The sequence below is a fragment of the Dama dama genome, chromosome 16 (genome assembly GCF_033118175.1).
Source record: "Dama dama isolate Ldn47 chromosome 16, ASM3311817v1, whole genome shotgun sequence".
Taxonomy (NCBI): domain Eukaryota; kingdom Metazoa; phylum Chordata; class Mammalia; order Artiodactyla; family Cervidae; genus Dama; species Dama dama.
In genome coordinates, this window is record NC_083696.1 from 15377257 (window position 1) to 15405239 (window position 27983).

At 43.0% G+C, this 27983-nt stretch overlaps 1 protein-coding gene across 8 annotated transcripts in view; it reads right to left on the bottom strand.

The window, feature by feature from the left end:
• The window catches only part of ZNF462 (zinc finger protein 462), a 152855-nt gene that overhangs the window by 13756 nt on the left and 111116 nt on the right, over positions 1-27983 (bottom strand). For 6 of the 8 annotated variants that reach the window (XM_061163481.1, XM_061163478.1, XM_061163482.1 and 3 more), the window contains 3 exons: positions 27715-27982; positions 25718-25854; positions 15810-16033 (listed from right to left, as the gene is read on the bottom strand). In XM_061163481.1, the coding sequence (XP_061019464.1) occupies positions 15810-16033; positions 25718-25854; positions 27715-27982 (629 nt within the window). Of the gene's footprint in view, positions 1-15761; positions 16034-25717; positions 25855-27714; position 27983 lie in introns of all 8 variants that reach the window. The other 2 variants (XM_061163484.1, XM_061163483.1) reach the window with 1 other exon arrangement.

The following is a 27983-nucleotide window of genomic DNA, read 5'->3' on the forward strand; positions in this document are numbered from 1 at the left end:
CTCTTCCAACAACACAAGAGAAGACTCTACACATGGACATCACCAGATGGTCAATACTGAAATCAGACTGATTATATTCTTTGCAGCCAAAGATGGAGAAGCTCTAGACAGTCAGCAAAAACAAGACCGGAGCTGAATGTGGCTCAGATCATGAACTCCTTATTGCCAAATTCAGACTTAAATTGAAGAAAGTAGGGAAATCATTAGAGCATTCAGGTACGACCTAAATCAAATCCCTTACAATTATACAATGGAAGTGAAAAATAGATTAAAAGGATTAGATCTGATAAGAGTGCCTGAAGAACTATGACAGAGGTTTGCAACACTGTACAGGAGACAGTGATCAAGACCATTCCCAAGAAAAAGAAATGCAAAAAGGCACAATGGCCGCCTGAGGAGGCCTTACAAATGGCTGAGAAGAGAAGTGAAAGGCAAAGGAGGAAAGGAAAGATATACCCATCTGAATGCAGAGTTCCAAAGAATAGCAAGGAGAAATAAGAAAGCCTTCCTTGGGATCAATGCTAAGAAATAAGAGGAAAACAATAGAAGGGGAAAGACTATAAATCTCTTCAAGAAAATCAGTGATATCAAGAGAACTTTTCTTGCAAAGATGAGCACAATGAAGGACAGAAATGGTACGGACCTAACAGAAGCAAACAAAATTAAGAGGTGGCAAGAATACACAGAAGAACTATACAAAAAAATCTTCATGACCCAGATAACCACGATGGTTTGATCACTTCCCTAGAAACAGACATCCTGGAATCTGAAGTCAGGTGGGCCTTAGGAAGCATCACTACGAACAAAGCTAGTGGAGGTGATGGAATTCCAGTTGAGCTATTTCAAATCCTAAAAGATGATGCTGTGAAAGTGCTGCACTCAATATGCCAGCAAATTTGGAAAACTCAGCAGTGGCCACAGGACTGGAAATGGTCAGTTTTTATTCCAATCCCAAAGAAAGGCAATGACAAAGAATGTTCAAACTATCACACAGCAACTGCACTCATCTCACATGCTAGCAAAGCAATGCTCAAAATTCTCCAGGCTTCAACAGTATATGAACTGTGAACTTCCAGATATTCAAGCTGGATTTAGAAAAGGCAAAGGAACCAGAGATCAAATTGCCCACATCCGGTGGATCATCGAAAAAGGAAGAGAGTTCTGAAAGAAAAAGCAAGAAGTAAAGCAAGTACTTCTGCTTTATTGACTACACTAAAGCCTTTGACTGTGTAGATCACAACAAACTGGAAAATTTACCTGCCTCCTGAGAAATCTGTATGCAGGTCAAGAAGCAACAGTAAGAACGGTACATGGAACAACAGACTGGTTCCAAATTGGGAAAGGAGTACGTTAAGGTTATGTATTATCACCCTGACTATTTAACTTATATGCAGAGTGTATCATGAGAAATGCTGGGCTGGATGAAGCAGAAGCTGGAATCAAGACTGCTGGGAGAAATATCAATAACCTCAGATACGCAGACAATATCACCCTTGGGACAGAAAGTGAAGAGGAACTGAAGAGCCTCTTGATGAAAGTGAAAGAAGAGAGTGAAAAAGTTGGCTTAAAGCTCAACATTCAGAAAACTAAGTTCATGGCATCTGGTACCATCACTTCATGGCAAATAGATGGGGAAACAATGGAAACAGTAAGAGACTTTATTTGGGGTGGGAGCTCCAAAATCACTGCAGGTGGTGAGTGCAGCCGTAAAACTAAAAAATGCCAGCTCCTTGGAAGAAAAGCTATGACGAACCAAGACAGTGTATTAAAAATAAGAGACATTACTTTGCTGACAAACGTCCATCTAGTTAAAGCTATGGTTTTTCCAATAGTCATGTATGGATGTGAGAGTTGGACTATAAAGAAAGATGAATGGTGAAGAATTGATGCTTTTGAACTGTGGTGTTGGAGAAGACTCTTGAGAGTCCCTTGGACTGCAAGGAGATCAAACCAGTCAATGCAACAGAAAATCAGTCCAGAATGTTCATTGGAAGGACTGATGCTGAAGCTGAAACTCCAATAGTTTGGCCACCTGATGTGAAAAACTGACTCACTAGGAAAGACCCTGCTGCTGGGAAAGATAGAAGGCAGGAGCAGAAGGGGCTGACAGAGGATGAGATGGTTGGATGGCATCACTGACTCGATGGACTTGAGTTTGAGCAAGCTCTGGGAGCTGGTGATGGACAAGGAAGCCTGGTATGCTTGCAGTCAATGGGATCGCAAAGAGTTGGACACGACTGAGCGACTGAACTGAACTGACTCAATAAGTAGTACTGGGAAAACTGGACAGCTATAGGGAAAAGAATGAAATTAGAACATTCTCTAACATAATACACAAAAGTAAACTCAAAATGGATTAAAAACCTAAATATAAGACTGGATACTATAAAACTCTAAGAGGAAAGACTAGGCAAAATACTCCTTGACATAAATCACAGCAGTATCTTTATATCCATTTCCTAGAGTAAGGGAAATTTAAAAAAAAAATAAAGAAATGGGACCTAATGAAACTCAAAATGTTTTGTACAGCAAAGGAAATCATCAGTGAAGTAAAAAGACAACCCACAGAATGGGAGAAAATATTTGAAAATGTGACCAATGAGGGATTAATGCCTAAAATATATAAATAAACAGCTCATACAGCTCAATATCAAAAACCAAAAAACCCTAACGGACAGAAGATCTAAATAGACATTTCTCCAAGGAAGACAGATGGCCAATAAATATATTAGAAGATGCTCAACATTGCTAATTATTAGAGAAATGCAAATTGTAACAACAATTGTGTATCACTTGATACTGGTCAGAAAGGTCATCATTAAAAAGTCTACAAGTCAGGACTTCCCTGGCAGTCCTGTGGTTAAGAAGCCAAGTTTCCACAGTAGGGGGCACAGGTTTGATCTCTAGTTGGGAAACTAAGATCCCACATGCTGCATGGTGCAGGCTCCCGCAAAAACTGTCTATAAACAACACATGCTGGAGAAGGAGTGGAGAAAAGGGAAACTTCCTACGCTGTTGGTGAGAATGTAAATTGGTACAACCACTATACAGAACAGTATCAGTCAGTTCAGTTCAGTCGCTCAGTCGTGTCCAACTCTTTGCCACCCCATGGACTGCAGCACACTAGGCTCTCCTGTCCATCACCAACTCCTGAAGCTTGCTCAAACTCATGTCCATCGAGTCAGTGATGCCCATCTCATCATCTGTGGTCCCCTTCTCCTCCTGCCGTCTATCTTTCCCAGCATCAGGGTCTTTGCCAATGAGTCAGTTCTTCCCATCAGGTGGCCAAAGTATTGAAGCTTCAGCTTCAGCATCAGTCTTTCCAATGAATATTCAGAACTGATTTCCTTTCAGATGGACTGGCTGGATCTCCTTGTAGTTCAAGGGATTCAAGAGTCTTCTCCAACACCACAGTTCAAAAGCATCAATTCTTCACTGTTCAGCTTTCTTATAGTCCAACTCTCACATCCATACATGACTATTGGAAAAACCATAGCTTTGACTAGATGGACTTTTGTCAGCGAAGTAGTGTCTCTTCTTTTCAATATGCTGTCTAGATTGATCATAGCTTTCCTTCCAAGGAGCAAGTGTCTTTTAATCTCAGGGCTGCACTCACTATCTGCAGTGATTTTGGAGCCCAAGGAAATAAAGTCTGTCACTATTTCTATTGTTTCTCCATCTATTTGCCATGAAGTGATGAGACCGGATGCCATGATCTTAGTTTTTTGAATGCTGAGTTTTAAGCCAGCTTTTTCACTCTCCTCTTTTACTTTCATCAAGAGACTCTCCAGTTCCTCTTCACTTTCTGCCATAAGGGTGGTGTCATCTGCATATCTGAGGTTATTGATGTTTCTCTCAGCAATCTTGATTCCAGCCGGCATCCAGCCCAGCATTTCACATGATGCACTCTGCATATAAGTTAAACAAGCAGGGTGATACTCCTTTCCCGATTTGGAACCAGTCTGTTGTTCCATGTCCAGTTCTAACTGTTGCTTCTTGACCCGCAAACAGATTTCTCAGGAGGCAGGTAAGTATTCCCATCTCTTCCAGAATTTTCCACAGTTTGTTGTGATCTACACAGTCATAGGCTTTGGCATAGTCAATAAAGCAGAAATAGATGTTTTTCTGGAACTCTCTTGCTTTTTCTATGATCCAACGGATGTTGGCAATTTGATCTCTGGTTCCTCTGTCTTTTCTATATCCAGCTTGAACTCCTGGAAGTTCACAGTTCATGCACTGTTGAAGCCTGGCTTGGAGAATTTTGAGCATTACTTTGCTAGCATGTGAGAGTGCAATTGTTGTATGATAGTTTGAACATTCTTTGTCACTGCCCTTCTTTGGGATCGGAATGAAAACTGACCTTTTCCAGTCCTGTGGCCACTGCTGAGTTTTCCAAATTTGCTGACATATTGAGTGCAGCACTTTCACAGCATCATCTTTTAGGATTTGAAATAGCTCAACTGGAATTCCATCACCTCCACTAGCTTTGTTCATAGTGATGCTTCCTAAGGTCCACTTGACTTTGCATTCCAGGATGTCTAGTTCTAGGAAAGTGATTACACCATCATGGTTATCTGGGTCATGAAGATCTTTTTGTATAGTTCTTCTGTGTATTACTTAATATCTTCTGCTTCTGTTAGGTTCATACATTTAAATGATATGGACGTAACAGAAGAGAACAGTATAGAGGTTCCTTAAAACTAAAGATGTTTCAGCAACCCCACTCCTGGGCATCAATCTGAAGAAAATCATAATTTGAAAAGATACATGTACCTCAACGTTGAGTGCAGCACTGTTCACAATAAACAAGAAATGGAAGCAGGCTAAATGTCCATCGACAGAGAAATGAATACAGAATATGTGGTACACATATACTACTTGGGCTTCCCTCATAGCTCAGTCGGTAAAGTATTTGCCTGCAATGATGGAAACCCAGGTTCGATTCCTGGGTTGGGAAGATCCCCTGGAGAAGGAAATGGCAATCCACTCTAGTATTCTTGCCTGGAGAATCCCAGGGACAGAGGAGCCTGGCAGGCTATAGTCCATGGGGGTCACAAGAGTCAGACACGACTTAGCAACTAAGCCACCATGTACTACTTAGCCATAAAAAAATGAATGAAAATGACATTTGTAACAACATGGATGGACCCACAAATTATCACACTCAGTGAAGTAAGTCAGACAAAGACATTTATCATACGGTATCGCTTATATGTGGAATCTTAAAAAAAATGGTACAAACGAACGTATTTACAAATCAGAAACAGGGTTACAGATTATAAAGTATAAAACAAACTTAAGGTTATGGGGAGGAAGAGGGGCTGGGATAAAAGGGAGATTGGGATTGACATATACATACTACTATATATAAAACAGATAACTAATAAGGACCTACTGTATATCACAGGGGATATTCTGTAATATTCTGTAATAACCTATATGGGAAAATAATCTGAAAAATAATGGAGAGAGATATATATATATATCTGAACCACTTTGCTGTACAACTGAAATTAATACAACATTGTAATTCAACTATACTCCAATATAAATTTTTTAAAAATACATTAATTAAAAATAAACATAGTAATAAGACTTACAGTATACAAACCTTTCTTTCATGTTTAGATTTTATAAGCTAAATTCTCAGACATGAAATTAAGGGTCAAAGTCAAATGATATATAGATTTTATATTACAGTTCCAATATATTTCTAAGTTGGCTTCTAAAATGTTCATACTGGTACATGATCATTAGTTTCTGGACCCAGAAATTGGTGGGTATCTGACCAACTTCTTAATGGGCCAGAAGACCTATGGAAGGACATTCACGTTTTTTCTCTGGAGATGAGAAGCAATTTATCACCTTGTTTCCCAAAAGGGCCACAACAGAGGGAGAAAGACAGCAAGGCTGAGTGTGCGTTCTAGAACCTGGCTCTTTGGAGCCTTCTGAAGGCAGAAGCCAGCCACACTTTTAAAGGGTAGACTGTTCAGATACATTATTGCTCAGACAGTAAAATTATATGTAGATCCTCATATCCTGTGAAAGTTATTTGTGAATGTCCATGAAGTCAAAGTCACCTGTGAACACTACTCACTCAGAATTGTGTGAAAACCTCTAGTAAGGAAGTGAGATGAAGTGCCAATGAGCAGCAAAACCTGTACCCCTTCACACTGAAGTGGGGACACTACACACCCTTCCACACTCACACTGAATGCTCAAGCTGCAACACTACGTCTGTCCTTTTGTTAGTTGCTTTTTAACCAGTCAGCAAAACGGTTTTGATCTGTCCTTAGCAGAGGAAAGAATTTCCATACTAATTCTTACTTCTAAGAATTCTAAGAATTAGCATTCTTACTTCTAAGATGAGAGGAGTGTTATATGATTTACAAATATAACCAAGTTGCATATGCATTTTCATACTGTCCTGGAGGACAAACCAGTTTTACAGGAAAGACTGATATAAACTTGCTTGTAAAGGGAAGAATGAAACTGGGTGCTCTCATCTTCATGTGACCTAGCAGACATCAGGTGGAGGAGATGATGATGAAGAAAAACCTACTTAACCTTTCCAGAGTCCCCCTCCTATCGAGATAACACTTGTACATTCCAAAAGAGACACCTGATCAGGAGATGCACATCACATAAGAGCGCATGCTCATGTTAAGGAGAAAGGCCGAGTGAACTTTTTACTTCTAGAAGAAGTGACAGCAGAGAACATGGAAAAAACTGCCTCTTACATCAGAAATGCCCATCTCAGTCACAAACTGAGAATATGTAGCTACAAAGATCTTAAAGGACTTATGGCCCAGGCCAGCAAACTTTTTCTGTGAAAGGCCAGTTGAGCAAGTTTTCTTAGGTTTTCTGGACCACGAGGTCTGTCACAACTACTCAATTATCCTCTATCTTGAAAGCAGTCACAGACAATATGGAAATGGATGCACGTGACTGTGTTCCAAGAAAACTATATTTAGGGACACTGAAATTTGAATTTCATATAATTTCACATGTCACGAAATATTACTCTTTTGATTTTTGTCAACCTATTAAAAACTGTCAAAACCGTTCCTGGCTGTCAGACCATATAAATAGGCAGTGGGTCTGATCTGGTCCATGGGCAGCGTGTGCCCACCCCTGACTTACGCTCTCAGTTGGTTTCCCCAGCAGGTCTTCCTTGCCTGTCTCTGAAAGTCGGAATGGGAATGAGGGAAAGGAACCGGTGGGAGAAAGGTTCAGCAAAGTGTTGCCTCTATGAATTTTACAGGGAGATGGTCAAAGATGCAGGTAAAAGTCAGGAATTCTCAATGAGCATTTCAGTCAGAGCTCTTGGAAAAGCTTCTAGGGAAGACATGCAGCCCAGCGTATTACGGTTCTATGAAAGATAAGCCATGACACCACACCTGCTGGGCAACTATGCCGCCCCCTCCCATTTGAAAGACAGCTTTATCCATTACTTACCATGCTGGATGTGACTCTTTGTTTAAGCTCATCTCACCTGTTTGCTTATAAACTCTTCCAGGGTAGCAACCATTTCTTATTTACTTTTATAGGCTCAGTGCAGAGTATAAGGCCAGTCATCTAGTTGACACATAACACACGTTATCTGAATTTACCAGTAGCATAAAAACCCATAGGCAATCATAAAGTATAAAGGACTTCATAATATTGTATGTCAAGGTATAAATTTGCTTGCTAATAAAACTGGACATTTTCCTAAAAGATTTTGTTCTAATGCTTACCAAATAATTATATGCTAAAAATTAATCCAGTCATTTTTACACATATCACTTAACCCTTATGATCATTCTGCAAGGTATGTGTCATCTTCCATATTTGTAGATGAGGAAAATGGAACACAAAACAAGTAAGTGATAGGCCAGGTTAGAACTCACACCTTCAGGTGACACAGTTCCAGCTTTCCCCATTCAAATGCAGATCATCTGCTGAAATGCAAAACTGCTTACAAAACATGTAAAAATTATCCATGGGACACTGGCTGAACACAAGAATAAGGGAGAAAAAAGTACTGTGACAATAACGTTCATTCCAAAGTTTGATGGGATGAAGCAGGAAGAATCTTTTGAGAATATTTCCTTCAAAAGTAAAAACCATTCTAAGGACAGTGAGAATAAAGGCTGGTAAAGGACTGGAAGGGTATGGGGCACAGGAGTCAAGGAGAGTACCTACTTTCTTTTGCGATCACCGAGTTAGAATGGAAAACATGCTGCTGCCAGACCTGACTTAGCAAAAGTCCAGACGAAATCAATCATTTTGAGAATCTCAGCACAACCCCAGTCACAAGCACTCAAGAAAGCCAAGTGAAAGGCATCGTTAAAGTCAAAGAACTTTGTTGTCGGCCAACTGAGCTGCTGCCAAGCTCCAGAACTGGAAATCCAGAGGCCAAGATGCTGCTGCTGCCATGTTCTGCTTATTTGGACAAATAAGTGATTTCACTTATTGATTTATTTAGCAACTAGCTAGTGGAGACTTAATTATATGCAGGGCACCATGGCGAGATTTGAGAAGGAAAGAGAGGTTAAATATTGTGGTTTCCATTTTAAGAATGTTGCACCCAGTGGCAAGACAGAACCTTGTTAAGAGTTAAGTAGAAGCTGAGGCTGCATGAACACGTGCCTGAATAGAAGAAAAAGGAAAGTTCTACGCAAGTTTGGAAGCAGAGGCCATTCATTTTGGCTGGATACTTTATTTTTTATGTATGCACGTAAGTATGTTGTCCTCCGCTCATCCCCAATAGCATAGTGGACACCGTCCAACCTGGGAAACTCATCTTTCGGTGCATATCTTTTTGTGTTTTATACAGTTAATGAGGTTCTCATGGCAAGTATACTGGGGTGGTTTGCCATTCCTTTGAACTGTGGTGCTGGGAAAGACTCCTCAGAGTCCCTTGGACAGCAAGGAGATCAAACCAGTCAATATTAAAGGAAATGAACCCTGAATACTCATTGGGAGGACTGAAGCTGAAGCTGAAGCTCCAATATTTTGGTCATCTGATGAGAACAGCTGACTTATTGGAAAAGTCCCTGATGCTGGGAAAGATTGAGGGCAGAAGGAGAAGAGGGCGTCAGAGGATGAGATGGCTGGATGGCATCACCGAGGCAAAGGACAAGAACTTGGGCAAACTTTGGGAGATGGTGAGGGACAGGGAGGTCTGGTGTGCTGCAGTCCACGGGGTCGCACAGAATCAGACACAACGGGGAGACTGAACAGCAACAAATGTATGCATTTTAAAGATTTTTTTTTATATGCCCCATTTTTAAAGTCTTTCTTGAATTTGTTACAGTATGGTTTGTTTATATTCTGCTTTTTTTGGTCATAAGGCATGTAGTATCTTAGCTCAAGGATCAAGGATCAAACCCTCATCCCCTGCATTGGAAGGTCAAGTCTTAATCACTGGACCATTAGGGAAGTCCCACTGGCTGGAGACTTTAGTGGATTCTTCCAAAGGTTACAGGCTAAGAACATCTTCAAATACCTACTTGAGAAATACCATCTATGGTTCTGCCAGGCACATCCCTCTGAAAAATTACCATACCTTCTGCTTATCTACCTCTGATGTTTTTTTGTCTTCCAAAATACATGAAAGAAGCAGGTCTACGGTAGACAAATCCAGAAGTAACTAACACGAGGGAGAGCAGAGATGAAATGACAATCTTTTGGAAAGACTTCAGCTTGCAGGAATCCATGGAGATGATAAAGCTAGAATGCTAGTACTTAGTTCAGAAAGTAAACCCAGTTCAAAAAAGCATGGCCTAAAGTGTATTTTATGATTTGGAGTTGGCAAAGGTTCTTCTTTTATTTCTTCTCATTTCCTTTCCTGGAAACAAATATTTGATGTGACTTTTTTGCCATCATGGATTTCACTGGTCCAGAGAATGGAACAGTTTTACTGGAATAAGTAAAACATTGGCGATTCCTCCTAAGCTGAATGTTCTGCTGCTTCCTTCAAAATGACAAAAAGTAAGAGATACGAGTTCCTTAGAGTTCAGCCGCCTGAGGCTCCATTTGTATAAAAAATTAAAAACATTTCAAAGTAAATTCAATTAGTGAATGTGTATTGCCTGAATAGACTATCCTTCTAAATTTAATATAGCGAACATGACAATTTTACGAGCAAACCAAGTTAGAGATAATATATTTTTATGTTCCTTAAACTAGCAAAGAGACTTCAGAACCATAAAGAATACTAACAAGGTATTGCAGATACTTAAACTTTCTTCAAAGAAAAATATATGTGTGGTTTTCCAAATGTGAGAAGTGTGAGGTTTGGCTTTTTTCATGACTTCAAGGTTCCTAGAAATGTTACACCTTCATCTTGAACCAGCATTGCTAATAAATGGTACTACTGACATATAACTTCATTCTGTGTGTGTGAGTGCGTGTGTGTGAGAGGGAGGAACATAAAGAGAGGTTGAAAGGATAGAATAGTCCACTTTGAGAAGACCTTGTGAGATAAAAAAAAAAAGTGGGGGGTGGGGGGAGTTGAAGGATGAAAAACTAAAATTCCAAATAGCCTGTACTGTTTACTTTAGATTCCAAGAGATTACAAGTAAGATTCACTGGTGCAAAGATAAAGATGGAGGAAGACAAGATTCTGTGTCACCTAAATGAAGGTGCTAAAACAAATAAAAAGAAAAAAAATGAAAGTACTGATTGTCACTTCTTTTCTATTTCACCTTTGCATTCTGAGGATAAACATAGCAGTGTAAATCCAGGGCATTTGAGAGTTTGGTTCTTCAATGGAATGGTTTATTTGATTTCAGGGATCCTTTCTGCTGAACTAGTATTCTGTCCAGTCCATGAAATGATACAGTCTGACATCTTCAGAGACATTCCTGAGGTTTACAAACTTTGCAGGCAGAATTCAGGAGTCCAGTTTTGAATGTCCAGTTCTGTTTAAAGAACTCCTGTGACTGAAAATACATCCCATAGTGTCTTTTAGTTTCTTGTATATATTCTCTCCACCACACAAAATCACCTAAAGCAACTCGTGGAAGAATGTAATGAGCAACACACTCAACACATCATTTTACTAGAAAAGCAAGTACACCTCAGTTTAGAACCAACTGCTACGTCTTTTGCATGTTTTATTTTTGACAGTATACACATTCATCTGAATCTCTGCATCTTTATAGCTCTATCTGTTCTCAAGATCCACCTTGTAAGAAGACTGCAGACAATGAACATGTACTGAAGGCTGACCATGTGTCAGCTCATGGGGAACTTGCATATTTTAGGTACTGAGGTATAATTACCATGAAATTAACCTATTTGAAATAAACATTTCAATGAGTTTTAGTAAACGTATGCATTGGTACAACTCTCCACTAGCTTCTATTACTCTAAGAAGCACCCTCATACCATCTGCCATCGATCCCTGCTCCAAGCCTCCTGTCCCAAACATCTTCTGATCTGCTTTGTCTTCTTAATTCTGCCTTTTATAGAAATTGCACATCTAGTATTTTGTGTCGGGCTTTGGGCTTCCCTGGTGGCTCAGATGGTAAAGAATCTGCCTGCAATGCGGGAGACCCGGGTTCCTTCCCTGGGTTGGGAAGATCCCCTGGAGAAGGGAATGGCTACCCACTCCAGTATTCTGGCCTGGAGAATCCCATGGACAGAGGAGCCTGGCAGGCTACAGTTCATGGGGGTCACAAAGAGTCAGACACGACTGAATGACTGTCACTTTGTCCATTTAACATGATGATTCTGAGATTTAGCCACACTGTTAAATGTATCAGTCGCTCATTTCTTTTATTGATCAGTAGTATTCCACTGTCTGGGTATAGCACATTTTGTTTATGCAGCCACTTTATGTGACAGTAGACTTGCTGGGCCAGATGGTAAAGTGTGGGTTTCACTTTTAAACAAATTGACAAAATGCTCCAAAGCAGATGTGCCAGATAACATTCCATTCAGCCATGTGTGAGATTTCCAGTTTCTTCACATCCTCGTCAACACTTGATGCTGTCGGTCTTCTTAGTTTTAGCCATTATAGTGGATGGGTCTTATTAATGGTGAGTCTTATTAAGCATCTTTTCATGAGCTCATTTGCATATCCTTCTGCATAAAGTGCCTATTCAGAACTTTTTCTCATTTTTAATTGAACTGTTAATCTTATTACTGAGTTGCAAAAGTTCTTTATATATTTTGGTTGAAGTCTTTTGTTATTTATTTTGCAAATACTTGCCTCCAATCTGTTGCTTGCCTTCTCATTTGCTTAATGGTGTCTTCTGAAGAGCAACAATTTAATTTTGATGACACCTGATTTATTGATGTTTTAAATGATCACAGCTATTGTATCATATCTAAGAATTTTTCCCAAGAGAAATTTGAGTGACGTTGTGTTTCTTGTTCAGTCACTAAGTGGTGTATGACTCTTTGTGACCCCATAGACTGCAGCACACCAAGCTTCCCTGTCCTTCATTATCTCCTGAAGTTTGCTCAAATTCATGTCCACTGAGTGATGTAAGGGTCAACAATCTCTATTTTCCATATGGAAATCCAACTGAAACAACACCACTTGTTGAAAAACTATTGTTTCCTGATTACCTTGGCACCTCCAATAAACATCAACTGACCACATATATCAGGATTTATTTCTGAACTTTTTCTTCTGCACTACTGATCATATATCTGTCCTTATGTCAATACCATACTTTCTGGATCACTGTAGCTTTACAGTAAAAGTTGCAATCAGGAAGGAGGAGTCTTTCAATTTTGTTCTTTTTTCATACTGCTTATGCTATTCTAGGTCCTTGGCATTTCTATATACATTTCAGTGTGAGTTTATCAATTTCTACCAAAGAAAAAAGCCTACTGAGATTCTGATAGATTACATTGAATCTGCAGATCAGTCTGGGAAGCATTACCAATACTGAGTCTTCTAATCCATGAGTATGGTATATATTACATTAATTTAGTTCTTTTGTTTCTCAATAGCATTTGTAGTTTTCAGCATATAGCTTTTACAGTTTTGTTTATTCTTAAGCATTTTATTCTTTTTGACATTACAAATGAAATTGATCTTCTTAAAATTTCATTTTCAGATTGTCCATTACTAGTGTATAGAAATTTATTATTGATCGTATATCCTGCAATTCTGATAAACTCATGAATATTCCAGTAGTTTTTTAAATGAATTATTTAGGATTTTCTAACTACAAAGATCACATTGTGAACAAAAACAGTTTTATTTCTTCCTTTCCAATTCTTTGGCTTTAATTTCTAATTCTTACCTTATGGTTCTTGACTTTTGTATCTCAATCATTAGCAAACTTCTCTTTAGTACACTGTATATTGACACTTACAGCCTTTTCAGGAATGCTGAAATCAGACTTCTGTATATCCTTTATGTGAGGGAATGACCATTTCATAATGTCACTGTCTATCAGTCAAAAATTCACTTTCAGCAGCTGTCTTTGTTTATAAAACAGTGTTTGGATAATTATTTTAAAAATCCAAACTGCATTTTGTATTCATCGCTTAGAAAAGAAGGGATCATTAATAAGCACAAGTCTCATACACTTAACAATTGAGACAAAGATGAAGATCATTAGGCACGCTGAGAGTGGTGATTCTTTAGCCTCAATTAGGCGCTCATTGGACTTAATAAGCTGGTCAACCATGAGAGAGTAAGATTAAAGGACCAAGCATGGCATAGTGAAAATACAACACATCAAAGCCCATGTCTAAAATGCAAAGTATAGTCGGTGATTTTATAGTCTATTTTAGGTCTTTAGGAACCATAACTGCCTTTCTGATGGGTGGCTGTTAAACCTGAGCACAGTTCAACTCAGACAGACTGAGACATGGTTCTCAAAGTGTGGGAGATACCAGGACTTCGTTTAATGTTACAAAATTTCTGAGTCAGGTATGCGAGGATATGCAATTCCCATTTACAGATCAGGAAACAGAGACAGAAATTGAAGTAACTTGCTGAAGCAGCTACAGTAAGCGGTGAAGACGGAATTCACTCGTAGGTCTGTGTGGCTCCAGAAGTTCTTAACTGGGCTCCTAGTTAGGGTAACCCAATTGCCTGATGCTTATTCTAAAGCCCTCACATTCCTGCCTGCTTCCATATCTGGTATGGTTTCTAGTCTTCTCTGGAGTTCCCCAGTGACTCACAGCTACTATGCAACCAATGGGGAAGAATCTACCTTCCAGGTTTGCTCTGTCCCAAAATACCAGTCTGATGGCTTCAACACCATAATAAAAAGATGTGAGGTGGTAACATAAATAAGACACATGCGCATAAATGTAAACAGCTTAGCCTGACATAGATGAGTGACTTTCCTTTCAGTGTGGGGGCAGAGATGCCAAGGAAGTTTGAATATGAAAGGGCATTAAAATTTGGGGGTATTTTTGAGGTATTAAAAGCTTTTAAGTGAGGTAATTCAGGCTTTTCTCTGCTTTCATTTTGGGGAGACACATTAGAAAATGAATACATTCCAAAGCAGAAAAGTTAGCAAAAATGCTATTAAATTGTAGGTGGATGATAAAGCTCAGCCTTCTCTCAACACCCTACAGAAAAATTCTAACCCTTGGGTGTACATGACTCAGACAGGAATCTTTCTAACTTGGGTTTTAAGTCCAGAAGAGGAACTATATTTCCACTGACAGTATACAGCAAGAAAAAGAAAACAATATCAAAAGTGCTTCTCATTGTACCTTAAGTAAACACTCACTAGATGTTTGGGATTTGTTGGTTAATTACAAAACATTTGAATAGGCTCTTTTCATGGAACAAATACTATACTAATCATACTCCCTGCCGCTCCCCCCCGCCACTCTCCCCCCCCCCCCCGCCCCGACCCACGCCACACACACTCCCCAAACTCTGGACAATATACAAAACCAGAAACAATGGTCTTAATCCCTGCTATGTTATCCTCTGAGAAGCGAGGAAGCCACCTGGGATGATCTTACCCTCTGATCAGCAGACTTTTGGAAGATAATTTTTTTCATAAATCCCATATTTTATGTCCTGTACCAATCTGTTCCCTCCCGCAAATAAAACACACATCTTACAGTCCTTATAATGCTTAGACATGAACAGCAATGACTTGGAAAATTTCTGTAGTCAGCAATATGCTGGAAACAACCTACATGATTGAGGCACTTGCTGGCAGAGCCATCAGAGAGAAGGGGCCAGTAACTATAGGTCCACAGCCTGTTGCTTAATTTTGTAAATAAAGTTTTATTGAAACACAGCCATGCCCATTCATTGATGTCTTCTCTAGGGCTCCTTTCTTGCTACAAGGGCAGAGCTGAACTGTTGCCACTGAGACCATCTGGCCTGCAAAGCCTAAAATATTTACTACCTAGCCCTTTACAGAAAAAATTTATCAATCTTTGTGATAATACATTTAAAATAATATGGTGAAGTACTCCAGTTAGGGTAAGATGAAAACAAGAAAGAGAAGATCCACTCTTTCATATAAGGGATCACATATACTCAGAATGAAATAAAACCAAGGAAAGTGGGCACAGAAGAGACCCAAAAACATTAAGCAGTGAGATGTGGGTGGGGCGGGGGGGGTGGCATCATGGATGGTTTTCTTTCCCTCATCTGTGCTCCCATTTTCTAAAAGGACCTTACAGTTCATTGACAATAGAATAGACGGAACCTCGCTTTAAACCTGATTTCAGCACGTGCATCCGTCCTGCACAGAGCGGCACAGCTGGATCCGGCCCGGGCCCTCCCGCCGCCGTGCCGGGCTGGGGCGGGGAGGCCAGGCCCCTACCTTATGCTCGTCCCGGAGGTGGTGGTCCAGTTGAGGCCAGGCCCCTACCTTATGCTCGTCCCGGAGGTGGCGGTCCAGTTCGTCCGTATGCTTGGTCTCAAAGTAGCAGAGCTGGCATTTGTAAGGTTTCAGTTCATTGTGCTTTTCTATGTGCTGCTGGAGGCTCTCGTCACTGGAGCAGGTGAAGGTACACTTATCACAGCGGAAAACTACTCCCTGCAAGTATTTGGACAGTTTGGACCGGCACACTTCAATGGGGACAACCCGCTCTTCTGTGGAAACAAATTGAATACAAAGATGGGAACTTTTACTCATGGAAAGCAGATGGTCTTTCTTGGGAGTATAAGGAAAAATCCCCCCATCCACTGTTGGAACTTCTCAAGGCTGCCGGTCTGTGAACTGCACACAGACCTCCTCCCACCCTCCCACCCCCCGAGTCAACAGTCCACTGGGACACGTGGGTGCTTCTAAGGCCAACAGCTCTGCGTACTTGATACCCAGAATGACCTATAAATAGGAGTGGGCAGGCTGAAAGGTGCTGGCGGATTTCTGAATGGAGGTGATTAAAGGAGACAAGAATAGAAGTTTCACCAACATGAATGGTTATCAGCAGCAACCACCTGCGCATCTTACTTCCCCGGCAAGTGGCATTTAGGCTCACGCAGACATCCTTAACCACTCCAGTGTTCCTGCCTGGGAAATGCCATGGACAGAGGAGCCTGGAGGGTTAAATACAGTCTGTGGGGTCATAAAAGAGTTGGACATGACTTAGCAACTGAACAACAACAACAAGATGTCCGTAAGGGGGAAGGAAAACGACATTCTTGGAGCACCTATGTGGCACCACTGTATACCTCCCTGGCAGCTCTGTTAGGCCGAAGTTAGTCCCATTTCTACAAAGTAGTAAAACAGGAACTGAGCTCTCAAGTCCCTCTCCAAAGGTCACAGACTCTGTACCTGCCTAAACTGGGACCCCACCCATGTCTGTCTACCGAATTGCAAATCGATTCTCTCCCATCATTTCCAATTCCATTCCTGTTTCCCCTTCCAAGACGGTCTCAAGGAGACTGTTTGCCTGTTCTTGAAACCAAAAGAATTTCTAAGATCAAATCTGAAAGCAAAGAATCCTGGACACTTTCATTCACTGAAACTCCAACCCCACCTCGGGAAGAGTTCCCGCAGATGAAATGTCTGTAGGCAATCTTCCAGGAGAGGTGGGGTGGCGGTGGCGTGGGAGATGTGGAGGATTTGTGCCTTTTCAGACAAATCTGTAATGTGATTGTCACCAAGGGAGAAAATAAAAGAGAGGATTTGGGTGCTTTTCCTGTTGACATACCAAATGCTGTAGGGCTGGAAGAGTGTGTGTTCTTGTTTATTTCGTACTCTCTCACCCTTGTGTTTAACTGCTCAAATTAAATTTCACACCAGTCTGCCCAGAGTATCGGCACACGCGCCAGATATCCATAACTGGGATAAAATTAAAATCTGTGCTATTTATGCAAGGATCAAATATAGCATGTGTTTTCATGCTGTGTCTGGATTTCAGAAGACTCTCAAAGTTTACAAATGGACGCACACAACATACACTTATATTATTTAGAAACAGCAATGTATTATTAAGTCAGGAAGGCGCGCTATATCCTCGGTCATCAGGAACAACATTCACAGAGCATCAGGATGCTGTGCGCTGAAGTCGCTCGCTCTGGGAGCCCTCCCTCTGGGGCTGGCCTGTGTCTGGCCCTTGGGGAGTTTCTCCCACCCGAAGGCCTGCCTGCCTCTCGACCAGCACATGCTCGCTGCAGGGCAGTCCCTGCCTGCAGCGATTAATTGGCCAGCGAGAATGTGGGCAGAGGAAGCGTGGAAGGGTGGTGTCTGCACCATACTCCCGGGAGCTCTAATGCATATGTTATTTTCCCTATACAAAGAGTCAGTCGCTTATTTAGAAATATAAATATTTTTAAACCAAAGTCGCACAGACAGCTAAGAAACACATGATTATAATGGAATCCACACATTTTCTTAGAATAGCAAATGTTGTAACAGTCTTCTAACCATTCAGTTAGTTCCACGGTTTGGTGTAAATGGGAGGGAAAAAAAAATGCTTTGGTGTAAACTAATGAGCCTGAAGGAAGCCAGGGCTATGACGGTCGTTCTATGCTTCTAATCCAGGACTTCTCAATAGCAGTGCTACTGATGTTTTGATGCCAGGTAATTCTTTCCTCTGGGAGGTTTCCTATGCATTGTAGGATGTATACCAGCACCCCAGGCCCCTGCCCAGCAACACCAGCAGTGGCCCCTCCTCCCCATCGTGACAACAGAAAATGCCTCCAGACAGCTGCATCATGAGAAGGCGCGATGGACCCTGGTTCAGACACTGCTCCAAGTCAAGTGCCAGGTATCCAGTCCAACCGCCCTGGATGTGTAGACATCAGCAAGCTGGCGCCCACAGCAAGAGATGAGGGTCCAGGCTGAAGCCAGGAGACCGGCCCCCACACCCTACCCCTCAGGTGGTCATGGGGAAGTGTTGATGTGAACTTTTCTGGCACCTTCTTTGAGACTTGCACCCCCCTCCCTTGCTCTCTGTGTTTGCTCCTGATTTATAAAGTTTTGCCACTTCAACTCCTTCCCTGCTCTTTCTTTGGCTCTGGCCTATCCCACCTGCCCTGCTTCTGTCCATCTTGGTGGAGACGGAGAACAGCTAGCTGTAAGTTTCCACATAACGATGCCTCCAACATCTTGAAGACAGTCATTCAGTTGCTCTCCAGCCTTCCCTTCTCCGCTGTAAATAATTGCTTCTTTCAAACTTGTTTTTTCTTATAGGTCTCCTTTTCAATTCCTTTGGTTAGTTTTCTTTGCAGTTTCCAATTTCACTATGTGTGTCTCATTGCATTTTGCACAAAGTCGGGAGCATTCAGAATAATACCTTGGAGATGAAATTGTAACACTGAATGGAAACAGCCACTCCCACTTATTAAGAGCTCACTACGTTTCAAGCATGGTTAATGTGTTGGACTCTCTGGGCTACTTTTTATTCTCACAACACCCCGCAAAGTCAGTTTTGAGAGTCTTCAGTGAAAACTGAAAACGGCTCAGTTCAGCTACTTCCTCAAAGTCAGTCCTCTAATTCAGCACGAAGTTGTGGCCTGGGAGCCCGGGTCCACTGACCTTTGCCTGCATGCACCCTCCTCTGTCTCTCCTATAAAGAACTCTCCAGTCACATCCAATCTGTATGCCGGGCACTTCTCAGCCTTTTATTCCTAATAGTTCAAAATCGCAAAAGCTCTCAGTGTCTAAGGCAACCATTTTTATCTAAATTTCTTTCAAGTATCTCCTGGATCTCATAAAAGGTCATTTCCCTGATGACTCATTCTGAAAGGTAAGACTTCCTCATTTCCAAACTAAGACATTAACTACAATAACTCCCAAGTCTCTTAGTTACATGGGTTATGGCTGTTAATTTTAGAAAAGAAAGTTACCTTTTCCCCCGCTTTCTACAAACATGGCTAACAGGACCAAGATAAAAAAAAACAAGACAGACTTTGGAAGGCGGGCAAAGGACCGACAGCATTTTCTGAATGAGGTTATTCATGGTGGAGGCCAGTGAAGGACAGAAGCCGGGAGACTGGACTGTTTCCAGGTAGGGCCTGAGCCCTGTCTTGGCTACGGAAGCTCAGCCACTTGGGGCTTTTCCTACAGGGGGAAGCGACAACTGTGGGTCTTTTCTTGACTTCACACCTCTCAAAATTACCTTGGGTAAGAAATCAAGGCCTGAATCACACGCATTGTGACTCAGCTTCCAGCACGGGCTGCAAAAATATGATGACTTCACCAGTTTTGACTACAAGATAGATCGTGTCTCTCATCTACTCATACCTAAAAGATACTTAAAAAGTGCTGCAGCTGGACACAAAACTCAAGAGGTTCCAGCCTGGAGCAGCGCCACCTTAAAGCATGTGGGTGCTAAGGTTCATCAAGAGCCAAGAAGTATGTGCTGGGTGGGAAAATAATCTATAAAATCGCTACTACTAAGGGGGGCGGTCGGGGGAGAGGGGGTCATTTCTACTCAAAACAGTGAAAAAAACCCACATCACTGTGGAGCCCAGAATCACCAAATAACAATTCTTCCTGAAAGGCAGCCCACAACACACGTGGGTTTCCTCCCCACAATGTGCCAGGCTGGGGGCAGCGGTGGGGGGGTGCAGGGGGTGGGGGTGGGGGGGGCTGGGGGCTGGGGGCGGGGCTTCGGGGTGGGGATTTGGAAGTCACTCATTCCAACCCACTCTGAATGCAGACTGCTGTGGTAGAGGGCCAAGACCCTCGCTGGGCCAAACCAAAGATCTATCCGTTACTCTAACTCACAAACCAGTGACAAACGCTGAGGACCAGAAAGCCACCGTCCCCAAGTATAACCATAAACAGGCACATGTAAACAGAAGCACGGCAGTTCCTGTAAAAAGTTAAGTTTTGACATTAGCCAAGCTACCCTCCTCAAGCCAGACAAGAGCTGGGAACTGTACCTTTAACAGGAAGAAGTATGTGATGGGGATGAAGGGAACATGTAATTTCACTGAATAAGATGAAAGACTGTCAATCTCACTGTAGTATTTTTTTTTCTCAAGAAAAAAATGATACTGATCAGATATATGAGGGGAGATTAGCTCTGTTCCAAAAAGATAACCCACCTGCAGGGTTCAGTTATATTTAGCATTTATGTGTGTATTGAGGTTACAGGCTAAGAAACAGAAATTTTAAGTTTATAAGCCAACTGGAGACCAATCTCAGTGATTACACAGCTCCGTAATTATAAATATTTGATGAAACTGTTTCATGCCTATAATTCAATTTTTGCCCAATTTCTCAGGTTTGCTATAGGTATATAAGGGACATCCAGGCCAAGCAACACATGAGGCATTCATTGTGCTCCCAATGGTTATAAGAACTCGTAGAAATGTACTCTGGATTCCCTGAATCTGCCTATAATGCAGGAAGCCTGGGTTTGATCCCTGGGTCGCAAAGATCTCCTAGAGAAGGAAATGGCAACCCACTCCAGTATTCTTTCCTGGAGAATCACATGGACAGAAGAGCCTGGTGGGCTACAGTCCATGCGGCTGCAAAGAGTTGGACATGACTGAGCAACCAAAAACATTCATGTACTCTGAAACTATTTCTTCCCTTGTTCACTGTCTCTCTTCCTACTAAAGTTCACGCTCCTTTGGTGCCCAAACCTTGCCTGACTCTTCTGGCAGTATCCCTAGAGCTCAAAGCAATGCTAGCATGTGGTGGGTGCTCAATAAACATTTGTAACATGAATGAAAACCCTTCCAACATCATACCACTTTCTCCTTGAACCAGAAGCCTCAGGGCTTAATTTTTCCCTGGTTACACTGGTCCCATCATGGTGAACCTCATGAAATGTTGATCTGACTTAAGTTCACAGTTCCTCAAAGAGATGGGTCTATAATCCTTGGCTTTAGTCTCTGCTAAATTAGAACTCACCAGGTGTCTCATCAGTACCCCAGCTTCCCATCTGTCTACAGAGTAGCATTGTATTCCTGCGATGGGATCCAAGCCCTCTTTCATTTGACCGGAATATACCTTTCTAGCCTTGCCTCCTGGTACCTTCTAATTTCACTCTGTAAACACATCTTCCCTCTACTCACCTGGGTGGTTTGTTAAAATTTTCCTTACACTCTGTAATGAGTCAAATGGAGTCCCCAGAAATTAATGTCCACCTGGCCCCTCAGAATGTAACCTTATTGAGACCTGAGATCTTCACATGTTAGTCAAGATAATGTCGTACGGGATTAGGGTGTGCCCTAAAGTCAGGGTAAGAAGAAGAGAGAACACACACGGACACATACACACACACACGCACACACACAGAAAAAGGCCATGTGCAGAGGGAGGGAGAGACTGGAGTGATATGGCCACAAGGCAAGGGATGCCAAGCAAAGTCGGGAGCCAGGAGAAGTTGGGAAGAATCTAGGAAGGATTCTCCCCCAGAGTCTTCAGGGGTAACACAGCCCTATGAACAACTGCATTTCAGACTTCTAGGCTCCAAAACGGAAAAAGAATCCATTTCTGTTAAGTCCCCTACATAACGAATACACCCACCTCAAGTTTTCTCTGACTGCTGAAATGTTATCATGGATCAGTTTAAAAGCCACCACCCTCCACCACCTTTCTCTACTGCAAACAGAAATACATCTGCCACTGTCAATCTCCTAGATACTTATCACTCACTATCTTAAACATACTTACGCACACACTTCATCTTCTTGAGGAGGGCAGACTGGCTCAAAGAACCCAGCACGATATGGCAAGGAACAAGCAAATAATACATGTCTCCTGAATGCATGGACCAACAGAATGCTCTCTTTTGTAGCAGCCGATGTGATTCCATGGCTATTTCTCATTCAGATCACCCAGGAGTGGAATGAATTCCTTTTTCCTTCTTGCCTATTTAAATACAGCAATTTGTCTGGACAAAAAGCTAAGGAGACTCTATTCCTGCAAGCAGCAGCTTATTCTCAGGGCCGGCTCAGAAGTTGTTTTTCTTGCCATTCATTCCAAGTATTTTAATTAACCAAAGTCTCAGAAAGATCTCTTACTGCAGGCCCCAGAGACCAAAGAGTAAGGAGAGCACAGGTGCAGATTCAGCCACGTCTTGTTACTCTGAGTTCAGCCCCAACTCAAAACTGCCAGGCAGACACCCACCCAACCCTGTCTTCTTTGTCAAGACTAGCTCCCCACTGAGCCGCCATCTTGACTGAGATGGACCCCAAAGCCAGGATGCGGATGGCAGACATGCTATCCCAAAGTGCCCTGCCTCCCTGTGGCTCCGTGGTTCCCGTCTCTGACCCCCAACCTTCAGACGGCTCTATCCCCGGACCCAGATACCGCAGCCGCTGGAATGCTCGACGGAGTGACACCAACCACCTTTCCAAGAGTGAGACAGTGATGCCTGGTGGGTAAAGGCTTGGACCAGGGAGGGGGCAGGCCTGGGATCAGATCCCAGCTGGGTCGTTTATTAGTCATCTGACCTTGGGTAAGATGCTCAATCTTTCTGAACCTGTTTTCTCCCTTGTCATCAGGGATAATGGTTAATACCCACCACTTAGGGTTTTGTGAAAATTCCATGAAACGACTCACTGGCAAGCACTCAGCCCAGCACCTGCTACCTGAAAGTCCTCAGTGACAGTAACCATCACTGTCGTTGCGGGTGTTGTCGCTATTACAACAGTCCTCAAATACTCATGTTCATTCCAGATTGCGCACTTTCTGACCCCCATGAGGACAAACTCTACACATGCTGACGCTCTTCTAATATAAATTATCTCTATAAATCAACAGAAGAGACTGTAAGGAACCAGTGACAGGCAATACGATGCAAGGATCATGGGATCAGAAACCTGGGGTTGACTCACAGCTTCCCTGCTCACCGCTTGGGTGACTCTGGTTGAACTATTTGCACCCTCACAGGTCCAGCGAGTTCACCACTGTTTTCAGGTTGGGGACAGCATGCACTACTTCACACACAGCCCCCCGCTCAGGAGAACCCCCCGGAGAAACCCCTTTCAGGTTCCAGCACCTCAGCTTCTTGAACATTCAAAAGTCTAATGAACACCCCAAATCCAATTGATTCCGTTGTTGTCTCCCCCACAGTGGGCCAGAGTCCCAGGGCTGAGACGATAGCCCGCTGCTAACGAGCATGCAGTATCTTGCGGCAGACACCAAAACTCTAGGTGACTGTTCTCATACTTTCGCGTGAACTTTGAACTACTTTTTCCTTATTCTGCATTTGCCCCAATCTCCTCTTTCATTTTCAATCCTACAGTTCTGCACAACTATCTTTAACATATCTTCAATTCTTTGTGAAATGATCCTAAAACACTACACTAAAACAAAGAAAAAATAGTTTTTACCAGCTTCAAGCTTCACATACATAAAGCAGGACTACAGGTCCTGTATCGTCCCTCCCAGTGTGGCTGGATGATGAAGCGACCGTGTGTGAGAAGTACTGGGTCAGGTGTGGCGTGCTCCAGGCATTAAGTGTTTCCCTCTGCCTTCTCGTTTCCTGGACTCTCAGCTCAGGGAAGGAAAGTCAGCGAGCTTGCATTAGGCATCAAGACTCTGATCCCAGCAGGCATGTCATGTGCGAGTTTAAGTGTCTGCAGTCACGTCCAATTCCTTGTGACCCCACAGACTGTAGCCCACCAGGCTTCTCTGTCCATGGGATTCTCCAGGCAAGAATACTGGAGTGGGTTGCCATGCCCTCCTCCAGGGGATCTTTCCGACCCAGGAATCAAACTTGAGTCTCCTGCATCTCCTGCACCGGCTGACAGGTTCTTTACCACTAGTGCCACCTGGGAAGCTTGATCCCAGCAGGCAGCAAATGGAAACGAGAGAGACTCCACTGCTGAGGTGGGGTCTTACAGCTCCTGTCTGCTCCACAGCAGCACGACTCACGGCCTCGTTCCAAGCAGCGGAGGACATGGAGCCCTTGACAGACACATGGGCCCAGGGACCAGAAGCCACGTGACTAAGGCAGCACACCACAAGAGATCCCAGAAGTTCCTGCCTAAACGTTCCTGCACGGCTTGCAGGCGGATGTCCTTGCCAGCAGGCAACTCACGCCTCGAGTCTGCCTGGGGAGAAGGGAGACCTGAGGGTGCTGAAGGTTGATCTTCCCTGGGGTCTGTAGCAGATGTGGGTGACATGTCACAAAAGGCGCCGGCCAAAGGCAGTGGCTCTGGGGAAATACTGGAAACACTGGAAATGCTCCCCGAATACCCAGTATTTCAGAGTAACATCTCCGCAGGGCAGCAGAAGACACTTAATGCATTTGAGTCACAGGTGGCAAATACTGAAAAGCTTTCCCAGGTTAGAGGCAAAGGAAGCAAGATAGGCAGGAAGAGGAAGAAAAGGAGGGAGGGAGGAAGGAAGGAGAGACAGAAAGGTCAGCCGGTGGAAATAGTAACGGGTACTCTAGTCATCTTTTTCCATCCAACTCTGGCTGGAATCTCTTCCGGACAAAGTATAGTTGTTACATATTTTTCCTTCCAATGCAGAGGGCACGTGCTGTTTAATGGTTTTTAATTGGCCAGCAGTAAACTCAGTTCAAAGAAAAAACCTAAATGAAGTATCCCAATATATCAAAGGAACCAGCATTTACAAACACCCAAGATGCATTCACACGGAACACACTAGACACTCAACATGCTACCTCAGAGGCATAATCATCATCTCTTTATGGAGAAGAGGTAAAACACAAGAGGCTTTAAAGCCAGAATTTAAACCCACAGTCTATGGCATTTAATATGTATCAGGCTGGGATTTCCTGGCAGTCCAATGGTTAAGACTCTGCCCTTCCAATGCAGGGGATGTGGGTTTAGCCCCTGGCTGGGAAACTAAGATGCCACAGGCTGTGTGGCACAAAATATTAAAAAAATAAAAATTAATATATTTCAGGCTACTTCTAGTTATAGGAATTTTCTCCATCCACTTCAAGGGAAATCCCACATTCTGCTTTGGAGATCATCATTTTGCTCTTCCTTCAAAGAACTGCTTACAACCACAGGGCTCTTCACCTTTTACCATGAGTTCACCCACCCACTCTGCTTCTCATTCACTCCCTCCTTAGCAAGGTCGTGAGAGCAGAAGACTCGGGATGTAAAATCTCTCTCTCAGGGGTAAGCCCCGCAGAAGTGTTCACTGCAGACTCCATCACCTTTGCCTCCCTCCAGGTGGAGGAAATCCTCTCAGCAGGAAGATGCTCTTACCCTGTTGGCTGTCACTGGGGTGACCGCTGTGATTTATTTTGGGGAGATAAGGGGGGGAACAAGGGACCAGGGCAAAGGTGTTGCTGCCACCTTGAGACAGCCTCCCTCTAATGCCACCCGAGCCAGCCTCCTCCCACCCCTGGCATCCCAAGAAAACCAAGCCCAGAAGGTTACCTCGGTGCAGTACAATATGGTCGATCATGTTGCGCTTGTATTTGGTGTGATAGAGGCAGAGAGGACAGCGGAGATCTTTGGGGCCCTCCTCGGGGACCGCCGAATGCCCGGCTTCCACGTGCATAGTAAAAGCAGATCTGGGAGGGAGCGGGGAGAGAGGCGATGAGTGGGACCCAGATGCATCACACTCACACCCCTTGCCAGCAGTCCTTTGGAGACACCCTGCTGCGGGGGTGGGTTACCCAGAATTATAGTGGTTCATCGCGCTTGCTGAGCACAAGTTCCTCAGTCTTTCGGGCAATGACCGAGCACTCTTCTGCAGTGGTCCCTTCTTTGGGGGAAATTTTGCTACTTGGCTGGGCTCAGGGCAAGTTTGAAAAAAAAGAAATAGACTCCCCATTTTACTTTTGAAAATGAGCAGTTGCCTGTTAAAAATATAAAACAAAATCCCTACGAGAATGGATTTCTCATCACGCTTGGAAGGAGAAGCTGGGATGATTCATCAGCTGCCTCGGTGACTCTTCCCAGGGAAGGAGGGAGGGCTGGTTGGTTGGGAAAGCAGGATGGTTGATGACCACGTAAAGACGCTCAGCTGTTATACCAGCTCGAACATGGAGAGTACCTGTGCCTCCCTCGTGCCATCCGTTTCAAAATTCAAATTTTACAAAGCCTTAAATGTCTCATAAAAATGGATGAAACCCAAAGTTTAATGGGCAAGGTCCTCTTCTTATTAACCTGAGTGCCTCTCTCTGGGGAAACATGTACACCTGTCAATGGGCCCTTGTTATCTGAGTCCTTCTCGACTTCTCTCAGTTCTAAGGTCACATGCATATTTATCTATAAAACAACTGAACCACATTAACAGTCAGAGATGTTACAGTTTTTCCATCAAATCCCAGTGACTAAGATGTTGCTGGAATAGAGACTTGTTTTTCTATCAATTCAAGTTTGGAGGGCTTATGAAGCCCATCCTCGCCAGCCTCTCCATGTGGAGTATATATTGAAATACTGGAGTGACCTAAAGCCAAGGCCCTGACTGCAACAGGAGCAGATAATAATAGCTTCATATCTGTACTATAGCATCTAATCTCATTATAATAGCTTTCTATGATACAAAAACATTTTGCATTTCCTTTGTGCCAAGCACTATGCTAAGCACTTTATGGCTTCATTTATTATTTTCTTACTCCTCACAAGAGCCCTATGAGGTAGGTACTATTATTATCTTTATTTTACAGATATGGAACCAGAGACACAGACAGGTTTAGTAACTTGTCCAAAGTCACACCGTCAGTAAGTGGCAAAGTTGGGGTTCAAACCCAGGCAGTCAGGCTCCGTATTCTACACTTGTAACTATGACCCTAAGTGGAATCTCCCAGGATGAGATGAAATCACAGGAGCTTAGATTAAATGAAAGGAAACACTCCAATCTTTGTCATAAAGGAGCAAAACTGACTGTGGATTATCTTTCTCTATGTGGGAACAATCTTTCTGTGATTGTTCAAGTTTAGTCTTCCCAGTGTGAAGTCTTGGTTCTCTTTCAATAATATGATCTTAAGAAATAAGAATTCTTTACAAGGGTAGCAGAGTGTCACTATCGCTAGATATTCTCTCTTGACTTTGACTTTGCTTCTGAGAAGACTATTTTTCCCAGAGACAAAATAAAAGGTGGGGAGGTGGAGGGCATAGTTTTCCAAAAGGGAAAACACTCACTGCTTCATGCACTGGGTCAGGGAAATCATTCACACTCCTCGGGCACCCATTTGCTCTGATTTTTAAACTCACTGGTTCTCATATAGCTCTTCATCCCTTCCCCAAACCCAAAAGCAGTCTCTGGAACTAGCCTCCTTTTGTGAAGACTGGACCCCACCTGTCCATCATCCCTTGGGCAGGGCCTCCCTTGAGCTCCAGAGAGAGGAGTGTAAGGGAAGAGTGTAGTGAGGGGCGGAGCAGGCGCAGCCACCTTGTTCCTCAAGGCTGTTCTTTACACCACTTACTTAAAGCCTGTGTAAAAGGAGCAGTCTTTGCACTTGAAGAGCTTCTTCCCTCCGTGTTTGTCCCTGTAATGGCGCCTGATGCTCTGGATATAGCCAGAGGAGAATTCACAGAATTCGCAGTGAAGAATGGCTTCCGTTTTCTGCTCAGCACCCGCCGCGGCCCCAGAAAGAGGCACAGGGCTCACACGGCTGTTGTTTCTCGCCAGAGCAGCGGACTGATAGTGGTTCAACTGCTGCTGAACATCTGGAGGCTCAGAGTAGGATGAGTC